This window comes from Limanda limanda, chromosome 12 (assembly GCF_963576545.1).
Source record: "Limanda limanda chromosome 12, fLimLim1.1, whole genome shotgun sequence".
Lineage (NCBI taxonomy): Eukaryota > Metazoa > Chordata > Actinopteri > Pleuronectiformes > Pleuronectidae > Limanda > Limanda limanda.
In genome coordinates, this window is record NC_083647.1 from 26223783 (window position 1) to 26241305 (window position 17523).

Below are 17523 nucleotides of genomic sequence, written 5' to 3' on the forward strand. Positions count from 1 at the left end.
CCGGCTCTGGTTCCTGGGATGCAGCTGACTGTGGTCGCTGGAGAATCTGTCTGAACCGTGAGCTGGTGGCTCTTTAATCGTGGGCTCTTTAAGGGGAGGACTGTGCCCCCTCCGGACCGTCACCCACCGCCCTGGGCTCCCGGCTGCACGGGACAGGTCGAGGGACTGCTAGCTAAGCTACGTGCTAAGCTAGGTGGCTCCGCGGCTAAGCTAACTACAGCTAACGGAGCTTCTAGGTCGCTGAGCCTCTCGCCTCCATCGCTACCAACACACCACATTTATCACATGTAGCTCTACTGTTAATGGAGGCGGAGGAGTCAGTGAACATGAGCCACTCGGAGCAAGAGGGAGAGAGAGAAGCCATCGCTGCTGTCTCAGCCTGTTAGACTACGAGGCTGAGCTCACACAGAACACAGAGTCACGGAGCACCAGAGAGGAGGGGCTGGTCTGTGTGGCTGTTTAACTACAGACCGGTGATTGTAGCCGGAGTGATGCAGAGAAACAGCTGTTAGCAGAGGAGCTAGTTCACAGAGCGGGCAGCGGCTGGTAAACAGGAAATGACGCAGCACGCTTACCGTAATGACGTAATCATCACGTTTACTCTGACCAGTGGAAGCTTATCAAATGAATACGAGTAGAATTGAGTTCAGCCTGTTGGTGCGGCCCTCCACAACATGAATCCCCCCCCCCCTGCTCCCGGGACTGACCTGCTCTGTGCAGCCGGACTACGGGCTGCATCGCGGCCTCCAGCAGCCTCCTCCGGCGGCAGACCTCCCGCTGGGACCGCTCTGTCCGCTCCACTCGCTCCTCGGACTCGAACAAGGTTTCCTCCAGCCCCGCGAGGATCTGCTCTCCCGCCGCCGCGAGCCGCTCGGTGAGCATCGCTCTCAGCTCCGGGACTCGAGCCTTTCCTCCTCCTTCCTCCACCTGCAGCAGGAAGTCTTCAGCGGCAGCGCGGATCCGCTCATGTACCAACACCCGCAGCAGCTGCATGGCGGCCATGTTGCTCCTCTCTGAGGCTCTGAGGGGACAAAGACAGGAAGCAGAGACTCCGAGCTCCGAGCCTGCAGCGACCCCTGCTGGACTGGAGGACGAAGAGGAAGAAGAAATACTCTGTTACAAGTACTTGTTAAACAAGTAGTAAAGTATAAGCAACAAAATGAACTTAACCAATGGTGGAAGAATAATTCGGATCATTCACTGAGGTAAAAGTACCAAGACAGTAAAGTAAAATTCCATTTGAAGTAAAAGTACTAAGACAGTGAAGTAGAAATACTCAATAATTAAATTAAACAAACTCTGACAGTAAAACCAAAAATGAACAACAATTTAAAGGACTGCAAAGCAGCACTGAACGGGCCGAGCACATGCACTTTGAATTGTTTGTTGCGTTTTGCGAACTGCGGCAAAGATAAACGCCTCACTTCCTGCGTCCGTCACGTGACGTTGATCCTTGCCTGCTCATTGCTCATTACAGTCAACACACAAATAGCACATCACACTGTGAACTTTATGGACAATGCACAGTGGAGTGGAGTTGTTTGTTTACATCACAGCATCAAAGGATTCATGGTGTATGTCCGCGATACAGAACATCGTGTTTTAATGGCGTGTAATCAAACTTTGACGCCACGTCACGGTCACAGCATGTGACGAAATATCGATCTATGAGTTAGTTTGTATCTCCATCTTGTTGAGATGACACTCATCTCAATTTGAAGTTGATCTGATGTAAATCACATTTTTTCACGCGTTGGATCCATTCCCACACAATAGGTTCAGTAAAGGCATCAGTGTTTGTTTCCCCATATAATCTGTATTTTATCAATAAAAGAAATCCCCACTCTCTGTGGATCTGAACACTGCAGCTGGAGAGACTCATGAGGACATCATGAGGACATTTGTGAGGACACACTGACCTCTAGTGTTGAGATCACATCAACACACCCAACCTCAACAGAGAAGCCTCTTGTTGTCTCTCTCTGTTCTTTGACCTCGACAGGAAGACGTGAAGAAGAATTCTGTTCATGTTCCAGACCTTTAACTCAACTGTTTTGCCCGTGGACACTTCAGCCCTCAGGTGGGAGGAGCTGGGGATTGAACCAACAACCTCCTGGACAACTCAGTCCACTTCCACAGTAAAGTATCCACGAAGTTTCAAAAATATTCAGTCCTGAGAAATTATCCTTTTCAGTTTGATTTAACTGTCCCTTCCTCAAAGGAAGCAACAACAAAAGGGACATTATGCTTTTGCTCTGAAGACAAACAGGAAGTGATTCTATGGATCTTGTTGCCTTGACAGACACAGAACTAATAACAATAATCAAATAATATTTTCTGGATTTTTAAGAAGTAACTTGTTAACGATGCTCAGTAATGTATCTGTACGAGTGTTACGTCAATAAACAAATAAACATGAACAAATGTTTTCAACATGTTTTCCTGCTTCAGGTGCTGGTTGCACACACACACACACACACACACACACACACACACACACACACACACACACACACACACACACACACACACACACACACAGACACACACACACACACACACACTTAACCAAACACACACACAGACACTCTAAACCAAACACACATTATTCATTACTTCTTTAATATGAATTTGCAGAAACAGCAGCTTGATGAGAGAAAAGTCTAATGAGTTTTTCTCCTGAATCTTGAAGCAGCGATATTAAAAAAGTTTATAAAAACCCACATGAAGCAGGTTTGAGTGTCACACTGATAATTAAAGCGCTGAAAAGTGTTTTGATATGAAATCCAGTTGGATTTTAATTGGACTGGTTGAGTGAGTTTGTTTAATTAGTGTGATACTATATTAAACAAGGCCCAGTGTCACAGAATGGAGAAGCTAAATGACTCAGCAGGTTGAATAGCAAATAGGAAAAAGGGAGAGTGATTCATTAATTCATTCAGTGACTTATTTCTCCTATTAAGATTCATTTTTAAGGATTGAAGTTATCCTTCAAAATGTTAACCCTCATCAATGCTGCTAAAACCTTTATCTTGATGATGTTTTCCTACACTTGACATCTATTGCACTTCTGTCCGTCCTGGGAGACGGATCCTCACATGTGTCTCTCTGAGGTTTCTACGTATTTTAAGGGTTTTTAGTAGTTTTTCCTAACTTGCTGAGGGTTAAGGACAGAGGATGTCTCACCATGTTAAAGCCCTATGAGACAAATTGTGATTTGTGAATATGGGCTATACAAATAAAATTGCTCCGCTGTCCATGGGTGTGAGTGTAATGCTGCGTTCCAGACGACTCGTATGTCAGAGATTCTGACCTGAAATTGCCCAGTTCTGACTTCACGTCAAACGTAAACAAACATGTCTGACTGTGAGAAGCTGATTAATTTGTCTCGTGAAGAGACAATTCAACTGTAGCCAGTGCAGCCTCCGTTCATACAGAAACAAAGAGGAGGAGGGCGAAGACGCCATTATGTTTTTATTAGACTTTTATTCTTGGAAACACATTCAACACATAAAGGAGAAAACACACTGTCATTGAATCTCACGAACCAAGAAACCATTGTTTTAAAACAAACATTAAATCATATAAACTAGTTAAGAACTGTGTGCAATAGTAGTAGACTTGACGTTGGCTAATTATTAGTGCTGTCAATCGATTAATAAAATGAATCAAGTTAATCACGTCAATAGATTGTGATTAATCATGATTAATCACACAATTAAAATACTACTATTTACAATTACGGTGTTTAAATAAAGAAATGTATGACAAAGTGGTTAGGGCTTTTTAAAACTTTATTTTACATCTCAGCCAATTAGAATATATCTTAATTCACAGAGCAGCAACACCCATAAAATGCAAACAGTCTTTTTTTTAACCTGCTCATCACGGGCACCTGTGTGCCACTGTAGTAAACACGCCTCTGAAATTGGGCTCTACTCTATGACTGCACAGAGGTTTAACTGATTGAAGTGCCTCATCATTAGAATGAATACAAAGTCTCATGGAGTGCTTGGCATTGCCAACAACATCCATAACGAGCTGCCAACTTAAATAGAAGACAAGCATATGAGAAACTGTTATCTTCTGCTACAAAGTAAATATAAACAGCTTGTCTGTAAACTGTGAGGTAACATTTCACCCAAATAAAGTCAACATTACATTGAGTGGGCTGAAAGCTGAATTATAAACTGAATGTCATGAGTGTCTTAAAAGAAACAAAGTGAACAGTCCTTTTCACACACTTAATTCAATAACAATAACTGTGTGCAAAGGTGTTGTGTGACATGACTTCAGTCAACCAATTCATCGTCTACTTTTCTTTTAACCAGTTACTCAGGCAAACTAGCTTGTTGACATTCTCAGATGACAAAGCTGACCTCTTCTTCTGTTCTGTGGCCTGCCAAAGAAAACAGTCTCTCACATGGCACTGTTGAGGCAGGTGTGGCCAAGTACTTTACTGCAAGATGTGCCAGCCTACCATGGGCACCAGTGTGCGCTGACCACCACTGAAGTGGACATGTGTCTATGCTGACACTGGGCTCTGCCCTATACCTGTCCAGAGTTTTGTCATTAAAATTTGCATCCTCATCAGACTCTGAATCTGACCCCAACAGTAGGAGAGCCACTTTCTTCTCTGGTGGTTCTGGTTCCATTTCATCGCTGCAGGGCTGTGATTCAGTCTCTCTGTCCTTCAGCATCTGACTCAGCTTTTGCCACACCTCTTCCCTCTCTGCTTTGGGCAGGCACCTGAGGTCCTTGAATCTGGGATCTAGAGCTGTTGCTAGCTTTAACCATGACAGGTTTGTGTTCTCCTTTCGTGTGTTCAGGTCCCCTTTGAATGCAGCCCTGAAGCGCACCATGTAGGCAGGGTCAACATCTGAAATCTCCATTGTACGCAGAAGGGGGCAGAGTGCAGGCAGGACCACAGAGCAGGACACATATTTGTCACCCCCCCCCAAGAGCTCAGTAACATACCTTCAAACACACAAACAAGACAGAATTATAGACTACTTTTTTCCTTCATAACACCCATATGGTGGACAGGCCTAAAATTATTTCTAAAAGAAAATATATTGGAGAAAATAAATGAGTTGAGACTAGGAAAATCACTTTACCTGCATGGCTCCAGCAGTGTTTCCAAATTTGCTAGCCTGTCATATTCAGCTGAGGTTAGCGTGGCCAAGTTGTGCTTCTGCTGGGCAAGTGTTGCCTTCAGTGGCGCTTTGTTGTGCTGGATACGCTTTATCATCTCCAGTGTTGAATTCTGGATGAATTCTACATCCTGGATGAGTCACTCCTCTGTCTGTCCATGGGAAGCTGGCTGAACTTTCAGCTCTGCTGTGTTTGCAGGACTGTGTTTAAAATGTCAGACTATTTTACGGCACTTGGCTAATGCACCATCAAACCCGCTGTCACGGAGAGACACTGTGATCGTCCGCTGTATAATGTGCGCTACACAAGGCATATGCTCGACTGGTAGACTCCTGGCTGCCGCTACCATATTACGAGCACTATCTGTTCCAATAGTGATGACCCTGTCCGTTATCCCCCACTCTTAAGCAACGTCAAGAAACTGGCGAGCGCATGTTTCGGCGAAATGCCTCTCCTCTGTTTTCACTACACCTAACGCAAACGAGTGCAGCTGCCAATTATCATCTAATAGATGAGCTGTTATGCCGAGGTAGTTATGGTTGCTTACTGATGTCCTGTGGTCTCCTGTCAGTGCAATAAATGAAGCTCGTGCCAGCTGCTCCACTTTCGTTTCCTTTTCACTTCCATAGAGTTCATGGATTCTTGTGACAATAGTTCCCCTCAAAGGCGTTTTGTAGGATGAGTCCCCGGAGGCGATCTGGATAATGTCTCGAAGCCCCTTGTCTTCAACGATGTTGATGGGTCTGCAGTCTGTTGCGACCCATTTAGCGATAGCAGTAGTTAGCTTAGTCGTTAAGCCCACCGGGGTCCGTCTCCTTACTCATCACTTCGCTACTTCTTCACCCACAGGCAGGTAAACATCCGCCCTGGAGGACTAGCGTAGGACACTGTTATCAAACTTGGTGATGTGATTAATTTGCGTTTAAAAAAAATTAACGCGTTAAGGTTTCCAGGCGTTAACAGCCTTTCTAATTATGAATAATCAAGAAATATGATTATTAAAAATAATGAAACTTATTTATTACTAATTTTGAAAATGATAAATCAATGAATTAAGAATAATGAAAATAATCAATTAGAAATGATAGGGTTATCAATTAAGAATAGTTAAATCATTAATGAAAACAATAAAATTATCAATTAAGAATAATATAAGCTGTAATTATTATTTATCGACGGGTGACCACCCTGGCTACAGGGACCAACATTCAATCTGTAAGGATCAGTCTCAGTTTATAAAAGTTAAATTAATAATCTCAATATTTAGTATTAATGATTAAATAATAAACAATGAAGGGTTTTAAGTTCAAGCACAGGCTATCATAATCCAGCTGTATTCACATACATATGCACAAATAATCACAAGATACAGATACTTTAATTACAAAAGGATTTATTAAAAAGGGAAATAAAGTTAATGTTATTCAATGATTCTTCATTTAACAAAATTCTTTACTATTTCACAGATAACAACAGTAGCAGTAGCAGCACTTATTACAATTTAGAACACACATGTAATAGTGATTGTATATCTATTTGTGTGTGTGTGTGTCTATGTGTGTGTGTGTGTGTCTATGTGTGTGTGTGTGTGTGTGTGTGAGAGGGGGGGAGCGGCAATGAGGTAATGACGCAGTCACGTGGTGACGTAATCTGGTCGAAATCAAGATGGTTGTACATTCACGTTATTCAAAATGGAGGCCTATGTTAATGACAACATGAGGCCAAAGTCAAAATGGCCGTAGGCCACGTGAGTTACACAAAGGAATTTTCAGACAAAGACATTCTTATCTCTGCGTGGTTTTGGCGCCGAATGGCTTCGATAAGTCTAGATTTATCTATGTAACGTGAAATGTGTGAATGCAGATTGGAACGTGTGTGTAAGCAGGTTTAGGAGAAAAGAGAGAGAGAGAGTGAGAGAGATAGAAACATGCAAGGAATTATCAGAAAACACGCTAGAGACAATTTTACCTCGACTTTACCTCTCAGTACCCAAGCGGACGTTGTGTACTGATCTTTTGATCGTTAAAGTCTCTGCAAACTTGGTCGTCGATAACAATGCGGCCGGAGACGCTTCGTCGCGGTGCGAAGGTACGTCAAGACAGTCGACAGGGTCGTGACAGAGAAACAGGAAGTGACAGTTTCTTACCGCGCGCTTACACGGGCTAAAAATAGGCGCTGAGGTCTTAAATAAACATACACTCAAATAAATACACACTAGGTATTAAAACTAGTCTCTCCCCAGACAATAAAGCCTCTTACTGTAACCCTCGCAGCGTTGCATTCTCGTTTGGCGGGATTTTCCCGGAAGTCCAGTGAATGATGCGTGGCCTCTCAAGCTCTGTTTCGCTGGTTCGTCTGTGGACAATGGAGATCAGCGCTGGGCCGAACAAGAGCGGATTCTTCTTGCTCCTCAACAGAATGAACGTCGTTCTTCTGCAGGGATGAACGGCTGTTTGGAGCCGTTTGTAGATCGTGTGGAAAAGAAAGTCTCTGAGCTCGGCCTGCGAGTGAACTTCCTGTGCCGATCTTTTCAAGTTAAAGTTACAAAAAATAAACGTTGACTTAAAATAGAAACAGAAAAGAAAGATGAAAAAAAAAAAACGTCTGTATAATTGCTCCCGTTAGCTACTGGGTCGTATGGAGGGACCTGGACAGGTCTTGTTGAAGTCGTCAGAGCAGGGAAAAAGCAGCGGTTCAGCAGTTTTATCGACCTGAGAGGTTCCAGCCTCCTCGAGGAGTGGGCTATGGGGTTCAGCCAATGGAATGTCAGTGTTCAACTCTCAGGGGGCGGGGTTTAGCCCTCAGTGGGCGTCTACGAACACAATGGGGTTTCTCCTGGGCCGGCTGGGGCTCTCCAACCACCAGGAAAACTCTAGAGCTGGTCTCAGCATCGCGTGTAGGCCTCGTTTTACGACCCTTGGTCTAAACTTCGGCCAGCGCTCTGGACTCTTCCCCAACAGAAAACACATTCATTCTGTGCAAGGAACACACTTTAACCTTAAAATGACATGAAGGACATTATGAAAAATAGATACATTATATAGAAATCAGTAGAAACAAGATATATAAACACAATCTTTTGTGTTATTCAATGAGTTATGTTTTCTAGGGACATAAAAACTGTTAGTCTATTTAAAACAGTGAACATTGAAAAAATATAATACAAGTAACTGCTGATATGTCCTTACAAAATTTTGTTGCAAGGGTGGAAACTGAATCACTTCTCTCCTTTATGAATCATTACGTCTCGTACACTAGGACTGGATCTTAAATCTTTTACCACTCAGATCAACTGAACGGTTACTCTCCTGTATGACTCATCTTATGTCTATTTAGAACGGACTTACGGCTAAATCTGGTACCACACTCAGAGCAACTAAACGGGTTCTGTCCTGTATGACTCCTCATATGTATATTTAGACAGTCCCTTCGACTAAATCTTTTCCCACACTCAGAGCAACTAAACTGTTTCTCTCTTGTATGAAGCCTCTTATGTCTATTTAGAATGCTCCTATTGTTAAATCGTTTACCACACTTAGAGCAACTAAACGGTTTCTCTTCTGTATGAATCATCATATGTTCATTTAGAGTGCTCCTTCGGATAAATTTTTTACCACACTCAGAGCAACTAAACGGTTTCTCTCCTGTATGAATCCTCATATGTGAATTTAGATTGCATCTTAGGCTAAATCTTTTACCACACTCAGAGCAACTAAACGGTTTCTCTCCTGTATGAATCCTCATATGTGAATTTAGATTGCATCTTAGGCTAAATCTTTTACCACACTCAGAGCAACTAAACGGTTTCTCTCCTGTATGAATCCTCATATGTGTATTTAGATGGTGTCTTTGACTAAATCTTTTACGACACTCAGAGCAACTAAACGGTTTTTTTTCTGTCTCACATCCCATTTCACTTAGAGGCTGTTTATTATTTGTTGTATTTAAACCAGTCTGAGTTTTCCTGGTCTCCATCCAATCATCCTCACTGACTTCAGTCTCAGAAGAGTCTTCAGCCTTGTCCTCAGGACCTGGTTGTAAAAGTCCATCAGGTCCTGAGTTCCTGGCTGGTTCTGGTCCTCCGCAGTCCGCTCTGTTCTCCTTCCGCTCACTTGGATGACGCATTGAAGATTTAAGTTTCTCTTCATCTTCTTCACTCTTCACAGCGACAGGAGTCAATGTGAACTTGATATCAGCCTCCTCCAGTCCTTGAAGCTGCTGTCTATCCTGATTGGTCCACGGTTCCTCCTCTTTAATGTGGGGGGGCTCTGGATCCTCCTGTTCCTCTTTAATGTGGGGGGGCTCTGGGTCCTCCTGGTCCACAAGGGGGCTCCACTGCTGCTGCTCAGAGGGAACCTCTTCTTTAATCAACATCAGTTGCTGGACGTCTGCAGGACACACTGAAACACAAATACACAAATACACACGTTTATCATTTCAGAGTTTCCTGAAGTGTTTTGAAAAGCTTGTGTTTTGTCGTTTAATGTCGACTGTTGTGATGTTTGAACATTCACATTCAGGAAGTAGAGATGTTGAGGTCGTTTACTGTTGGTGTTAAGACTGTTGGTATTTAAAATTTTAGCTTCTTTGTGTCTGTGAAGATATTTATGGAACTGTACTCTAAACAATAAAGCAGGAGGTTCGGGGCAGGAGCAGTTTGGGCCAGACATATATATAGCCTAGATATAGATACATGGCCTTCACATAGTGACTTCTAATAACCGTTGCTGCTTAGTGTTAATCTTGAGGTTCGTTTAGAATGTGTGTGCCTCACATCACTGGTCAGTCTCACACCTGTCTTGATAAAAGGTCTGATAAGAGCTGCTGCCTGTTGTGAGATTGTGAATCTGTGGCATACAATACACTGTACTTTAACTTGTTCTCATTTCTAGCTTTTTATATTAAAGCATAACTCCATTAGATTTAATCAACATCACACAGAGTTCAAGCAGCTGCCCCAGGTTCTGGGGGGAAGAGAGAGTGGCGTTGTTTTGGTTTGGAGGATGCAAATGTTAACACAAACAGAACAATATTCTGACTCCAATGAACAACAACATCAACCCACAAGGAGTCAGCTGAGTCAAGGCTTGTTTGTACCTTTTTTTATAAACTGTCATGAACTGAAGATTTTGCCCAGCCACTATCAGAGGAGGAGCGAGATTGGGAGCGGCTGCTCGTCATATCCTTATTCCAGTACCAAGAGGGAGGTACTACGCCTGAGCACCATCGAGGAAGAACCGAGGAAGACTTCCCCTCGTTATTGACCAATCCTGTTATAACTTCTGTTCTAAAATATTACAACCGCCGTCCGTGCGGCCGACTCGTGACTGTCCGGTGCCGCTAGAGGACCGGGGGTGTGCTTTGGGTGCCCATTGCTTAGCAGTAACTTTTTATACCTTTTAATTGCTTCTTAATAAATACTTGATTGAACCAAAGCGAGACCGGCTCTTCTCACATTTAGGATAAACGAAAACGCAACGACTCGACGCAGATCGTAGAGGAAGCAGCATCACACAAAGGGTTTCTGGTAAAAAGTTTTTCATTTTGAGGATAATAAACCAATTAGGTCACTCACAGAGGAGAACAGGGCGAGGGGATGTTAGTTAGTTGGTTAAGCTGCTTTCAGACAAGACCTGTGGCTAAAACTCACAGAAATGTGTCCAGACTTTCTGTTTCAGACATGAGCAACACAGCAGCAGGTTTTCTGCACAGACTCGTCACAACATCATCAAATCCTCCTCATTATTCTCAGAGGTGCAGCAGACAGAGACAGGAAGTGACGTATTAACGTTAGTGTTTGAGCGGTTCCTCCTCGATTACGGGAAAAAATCATCACGATTATTTTGGACAATATTGAAATCACGATTATTCAAACGATTATTTTTTAGTTTGAAAAAATGTTTCAAACGTGATTTGATTAATTGCACATCCCCTACGCTAAGGCTATCTTTATTATTGTCAACATGAATATTAAAGTCACCAACAATAATAATTTGATCGGCCTTTAGGACTAGGTTTGATAAAAACTCAGGGAATTCTGTTAAAAATTCAGTATAAGCCTCAGGAGCACGGTAAACTACAGCAGATATGATTGGCTGTTGGTGTTTCCTGGATTGGTGTAGAAGACTAAGAACAAGACATTCAAATGAGTTGTAGCTGAGTTCAGGTTTAGGATTAATTGATAGACTGGAGTTAAAAATAGCAGCAACTCCACCTCCTCGTCCGAGTTCTCTGGGAACGTGTGAATTTAAATGACTGGGGGGGGTGGGGGGGGGGGAGTAGATTAATTTAGACTGACATATTCATCAGGATGCAGCCACGTCTCAGTGAGGGACAATGAATCTATGTTGTAATCTGAGACTAGTTCATTAACTAAAATAGCCTTTGATGACAGTGATCTAATGTTTAAAAGACCACATTTAAAAGTCTTAGTTTCCTGCGTTGTTTCAGAGGTTGTGTTAATTTGTATTAGATTTCTGTGTGGAGTTCTCGCTCTGTTTTTGTTTAATTTAAATAATTTAATCTAATGGTGGACAGACACAATCTCTATGTGGTTGTGTGACTGATCCAGAGGGAGCAGAGAAGTGTGTAGCACTGCAGCTCTGCTTCCTGGTCCCAGCTCTGGGTTGTTGGTGTGGCCCTCCACAACTGTCCCTGTTCTCATGTGGCCCTTGGGAACATGGATCCCCCCCCCCACTCCCGGGACTGACCTGCTCTGTGCAGCCGGACTTCGGGCTGCATCACGGCATCGAGCAGCCTCCTCTGGCGGCAGATCTCCAGCTCGGTCCGCTCCACTCGCTCCTCGGACTCGAACAAGGTTTCCTCCAGCCCCGCGAGGATCTGCTCTCCCGCCGCCGCGAGCCGCTCGGTGAGCATCGCTCTCAGCTCCGGGACTCGAGCCTTTCCTCCTCCTTCCTCCACCTGCAGCAGGAAGTCTTCAGCGGCAGCGCGGATCCGCTCATGTACCGACACCCGCAGCTGCTGCATGGCGGCCATGTTGCTCGTCTCTGAGTCTCTGAGGGGACAAAGACAGGAAGTAGAGATTCCGAGCTCCGAGCCTGCAGCGACCCCTGCTGGACTGGAGGACGAAGAGGAAACAAAAGTACTAATACTGCACAGTAGAAATACTCTGTTACAAGTACTGGTTAAGTACTTAAGTGTAAGCAACAAAATAAACTTAACCAATGGTGGAAATAGAATTCGGATCATTCACTGAGGTAAAAGTACCATGAGACTAAAGTAATATTCCATTACAAGTAAAAGTACTAAGACAGTGAAGTAGAAATACTCAATAATTAAATTAAACAAACTCCGACAGTAAAACCAAAAATGAACAACAATTTCTAGCCCTGCAAGGCAGCACTGAACGGGAATGGTTGCGTTTTGCGAACTGCGGCAAAGATAAACGCTTCACTTCCTGCGTCCATCACGTGACGTTGATCCTTGCCTGCTCATTGCTCATTACAGTCAACACTATCAAATAGCACATCACACTGTGAACTTTATGTAAATTGAATGATAGTTCTTAAACAAAGCTTATTTCTGGTTACCAGTAGGTGGCGCCATTAGTATTATTAGATACAGACTAAAATATCTGTTCAAGTAGGGGCTCTGATGTAGCGTGAGCAACTTTGGGTCAATTGGACAATGTTACAACAACTTAATTTTCACACTGATCAGTAGGTGGCGCTATGACCCTGAGGAAATATTGACACATAGAGCTGTTCAGGCTTGGACTCTGATCTGACACACTGACCTCTAGTGTTGAGATCACATCAACACACCCAACCTCAACAGAGAAGCCTCTTGTTGTCTCTCTCTCTGTTCTTTGAACTTGACAGGAAGACGTTGTCGTCTATTCACTAGAGTTAATGATTTTAGCATGTGTTTAACTATAATGACAGGTTTATATTTATGATGCTTATTTTCGTGACTCTCGGACATTCCCAGAGAGTCCTTCAGGTGTTTATTCAAGGAGGTCTCTCCCTCTTTGGAAGGACCTTTGACCTAGGGAATGACCTCTGACCAGCAAATGGATGGGGGTAAAGGGAAGATCCTTGACCGCTGTGTTTTCATCTTCGTGTACAAACGTCCTTATTAGGCAGAAGGCCCTAGGTGGGATGACATGTTACCCGAAGTCGTGGGCGGAACTAACCTCTCTATATAATGTGTGTGAGACCACGGCTGGTCAGATTTCACTATTTGGCCTGGGTGATTTCTCTGAGTTCTAGAGCTCGTCCTGACCTGTGAAATAAACATTATTATACTTGTAAGTACTGGGTCCGCGTTCCTTTCCTTCATCATCAACTTTTACAACAACATTGACATCTTGGCTGACCAGAATAAACTTCAACATCAACTTACATAATAAAGTATCCACGAAGTTTCCAAAATATACAGTCCTGAGAAATGATCCTTTTCAGTTTGATTTAACTGTCACTTCCTCAAATTAAGCAACAACAAAAGGGACATTGTGCAAACAGGAAGTGATTCTATGGATCTTGTTGCCTTGACAGATATCAGAACCAATACCAATAATCAAATCATATTTTCTGGATTTTGAAGAAGTAATTTGTAAGCGATGCTCAGTAATGTATCTGTAAGAGTGTTACGTAAACAAACAAATAAACATGTACGTATGTTTTCAACGTGTTTTCCTGCTTCAGGTGCCGGTTGCACACACACACACACACACACACACACACACACACACACACACACACACACACACACACACACACGCACACTTAACCAAACACACATTATTCATTAGTTCTTTAATATGAATTTGCAGAAACAGCAGCTTGATGAGAGAAAAGTCGAATGAGTTTTTCTCCTGAAAATCTTGAAGCTTAAATAAAGTTTTTATTCACCTGCAGCGATATTAAAAAAGTTTATAAAAACCCACATGAAGCAGGTTTGAGTGTCACACTGATAATTAAAGAGCTGAAATGTGTTTTGATATGAAATCCAGTTTGATTTTAATTGGACCGGTTGAGTGAGTTTGTTTAATTAGTGTGATACTATATTAAACAAGGCCCAGTGTCACAGAATGGAGAAACTAAATGACTCAGCAGGTTGAATAGCAAATAGCAAAAAGGGAGAGTGATTCATTCATTCATTCAGTTACTTATTTCACCTATTAAGATGCATTTTTAAGGATTGAAGTTATCCTTCAAAATGTTAACCCTCATCAACGCTGCTAAAACCTTTATCTTGATGTTTTCCTACACTTGACATGTATTGCACTTCTGTCCGTCCTGGGAGACGGATCCTCACATGTGTCTCTCTGAGGTTTCTACGTATTTTAACCTATTAAAAGGGTTTTTAGTAGTTTTTCCTGACTCTTGCTGAGGGTTAAGGACAGACGATGTTACACCATGTTAAAGCCCTATGAGACAAATTGTGATTTGTGAATATGGGCTATACAGATAAAATTGCTGCGTTCCAGACGACTCGTTTGTCAGATATTCTGACCTGAAATTGCCCAGTTCCGACTTCACGTCAAACGTAAACAAACATGTCTGACTGTGAGAAGCTGATTAATTTGTCTCGTGAAGAGACAATTCAACTGTAGCCAGTGCAGCCTCCGTTCATACAGAAACAAAAAGGAGGGCGACGACGCCAATATCTTTTTATTAGACTTTTATTCCTGGAAACACATTCAATACATAAAGGAGAACACACACTGTCATTGAATCTCACGTAACAAGAAACCATTGTTTTAAAACAAACATTAAATCATATAAACTAGTTAATAACGTTTGTTCAATAGTAGTAGACTTGACGTTGGCTAATTATTAATAATCATGAAATATGATTATTATAAATAATTAAAAATATGTATTAAAAATATTTAAAAAATGGTAAATCTTTAAATTAAGAATAATAAAAGAATCAATTAGAAATGATAGGGTTATCAATTAAGAATAGTTAAATCATTAATGAAAACAATAAAATGATAAATTAAGAATAATATAGACGGGCCACCACCCTGGCTACAGGGACCAACATTCAATCTGTAAGGATCAGTCTCAGTTTATAAAAGTTAAATTAATAATCTCAATATTTTATATTAATGATTATATAATCAACAATGAAGGGTTTTAAGTTCAAGCACAGGCTATCATAATCCAGCTGTATTCACATACATATGCACAAATAATCACAAGATACAGATACTTTAATTACAAAAGGATTTATTAAAAAAGGGGAAATAAAGTTAATGTTATTCAATGATTCTTAATTTAACAAAACTTTACTATTTCACAGATAACAACAGTAGCAGTAGCAGCACTTATCACAATTTAGAACACACGTGTAATACTGATTGTATATCTATGTGTGTGTGTGTGTGTGTGTCTGCGTCCTTGTGTGTGTGTGTGTGTGTGTGAGTGTCTCTAAGTGTGTGTGTGTGTGTGAGAGAGAGAGAGAGGGGGAGTGGCAATGAGGTAATGACACAGTCACGTGGTGACGTAATCTGTTCGAAATCAAGATGGTGGTACATTCACGTTACTCAAAATGGACGCCTTTGTTAATGACAACATGAGGTCGAAGTAAAAAATGGCCGTAAGCCACGTGAGTTACACAAAGGAATTTTCAGACAAAGATTCTTATCTCTGCGTGGTTTTGGCGTCGAGATGCGTTCAGATGCGTGTATGAATCATCATATGTCTGTTAAGATCGCTCCTTTTGCTAAATCTTTTACCACACTCAGAGCAACTAAACGGTTTCTCTCCTGTATGAGTCTTCTTATGTGTATTTAGACTGCCTCTTCGGCTAAATCTTTTACCACACTCAGAGCAACTAAACGGTTTCTCTCCTGTATGAATCCTCATATGTATATTTAGATTCGCCCTTTCAATAAATCTTTTACCACACTCTGGGCAACTAAACGGTTTCTCTCCTGTATGAATCCTCATATGTATATTTAGAGTACCGCTTTGGATAAATCTTTTACCACACTCTGGGCAACTTAACGGTTTCTCTCCTGTATGAATCGTCATATGTGCATTTAGACTGTCCTTACGGCTAAATCTGTTACCACACTCAGAGCAACTAAACGGTTTCTCTCCTGTATGAAGCCTCATATGTGTATTTAGATTGCTCCTTTTGCTAAATCTTTTACCACACTCAGAGCAACTAAACGGTTTCTCTCCTGTATGAAGCCTCATATGTGTATTTAGATTGCCCCCTTGGTTAAATCTTTTACCACACTCAGAGCAACTGAACGGTTTCTCTCCTGTATGACTCCTAGTATGTCTGTTAAGATCGCTCCTTTTGCTAAATCTGTTACCACACTCAGAACAACTAAACGTTTTTTTTTCTGTCTCACATCCCATTTCACTTAGAGGCTGTTTGTTATTTCTTGTATTTAAACCAGTCTGAGTTTCCCTGGTCTCCATCCAATCATCCTCACTGACTTCAGTCTCAGAAGAGTCTTCAGCCTTGTCCTCAGGACCTGGTTGTAAACGTCCATCAGGTCCTGAGTTCCTGGCTGGTTCTGGTCCTCCACAGTCTTCTCTGTTCTCCTTCCTCTCACTCGGATGAAGCGTTGACGATATAAGTTTCTCTTCATCTTCTTCACTCTTCACAGCGACAGGAGTCAATGTGAACTTGATATCAGCCTCCTCCAGTCCTTGAAGCTGCTGTCCATCCTGATTGGTCCACGGTTCCTCCTGTTCCTCTTTAATGTGGGGGGGCTCTGTCTCCTCCTGTTCCTCTTTAATGTGGGGGGGCTCTGGGTCCTCCTGTACCTCTTTAATGTGGGGGGGCTCTGGATCCTCCTGTTCCTCTTTAATGTGGGAGGGCTCTGGGTCCTCCTGTTCCTCTTTAATGTGGGGGGGCTCTGGATCCTCCTGTTCCTCTTTAATGTGGGGGGGCTCTGGATCCTCCTGTTCCTCTTTAATGTGGGAGGGCTCTGGGTCCTCCTGGTCCACAAGGGGGCTCCACTGCTGCTGCTCAGAGGGAACCTCTTCCTTAATCACCATCAGTTGCTGGACGTCTGCAGGACACACTGAAACACAAATACACACGTCTTTCATTTCAGAGTTTAATGTCGACTGTTGTGATGTTTGAACGATCACATTAAGGAAGTAGAGATGTTGAGGTCGTTTACAGTTGGTGTTAAGACTGTTGGTATTTTAAATTGTAGCTTCTTTGTGTCTGTGAAGATATTTATGGAACTGTACTCTTAACAATAAAGCAGGAGTTTGGGGGCAGGCGTTGTTTTGGTTTGGAGGATGCAAATGTCAACACAAACAGAACAATATTCTGACTCCAATGAACAACAACATCAACCCACAAGGAGTCAGCTGAGTCAAGGCTTGTTTGTACCTTTTTTTATAAACTGTCATGAACTGAAGATTT

At 42.3% G+C, this 17523-nt stretch overlaps 1 protein-coding gene across 1 annotated transcript in view; it reads right to left on the reverse strand.

The window, feature by feature from the left end:
* Window positions 1-8454: 8454 nt before the first annotated feature.
* The window catches only part of LOC133015130 (zinc finger protein 850-like), a 44051-nt gene continuing 34982 nt past the window's right edge, over window positions 8455-17523 (reverse strand). Inside the window, exons 6-7 of the mRNA XM_061082267.1 lie at window positions 15809-16464; window positions 8455-9050 (exon numbers count right to left, since the gene is read on the reverse strand). Of these exons, the coding sequence (XP_060938250.1) occupies window positions 8455-9050; window positions 15809-16464 (1252 nt within the window). The remainder of the gene's footprint in view (window positions 9051-15808; window positions 16465-17523) is intronic.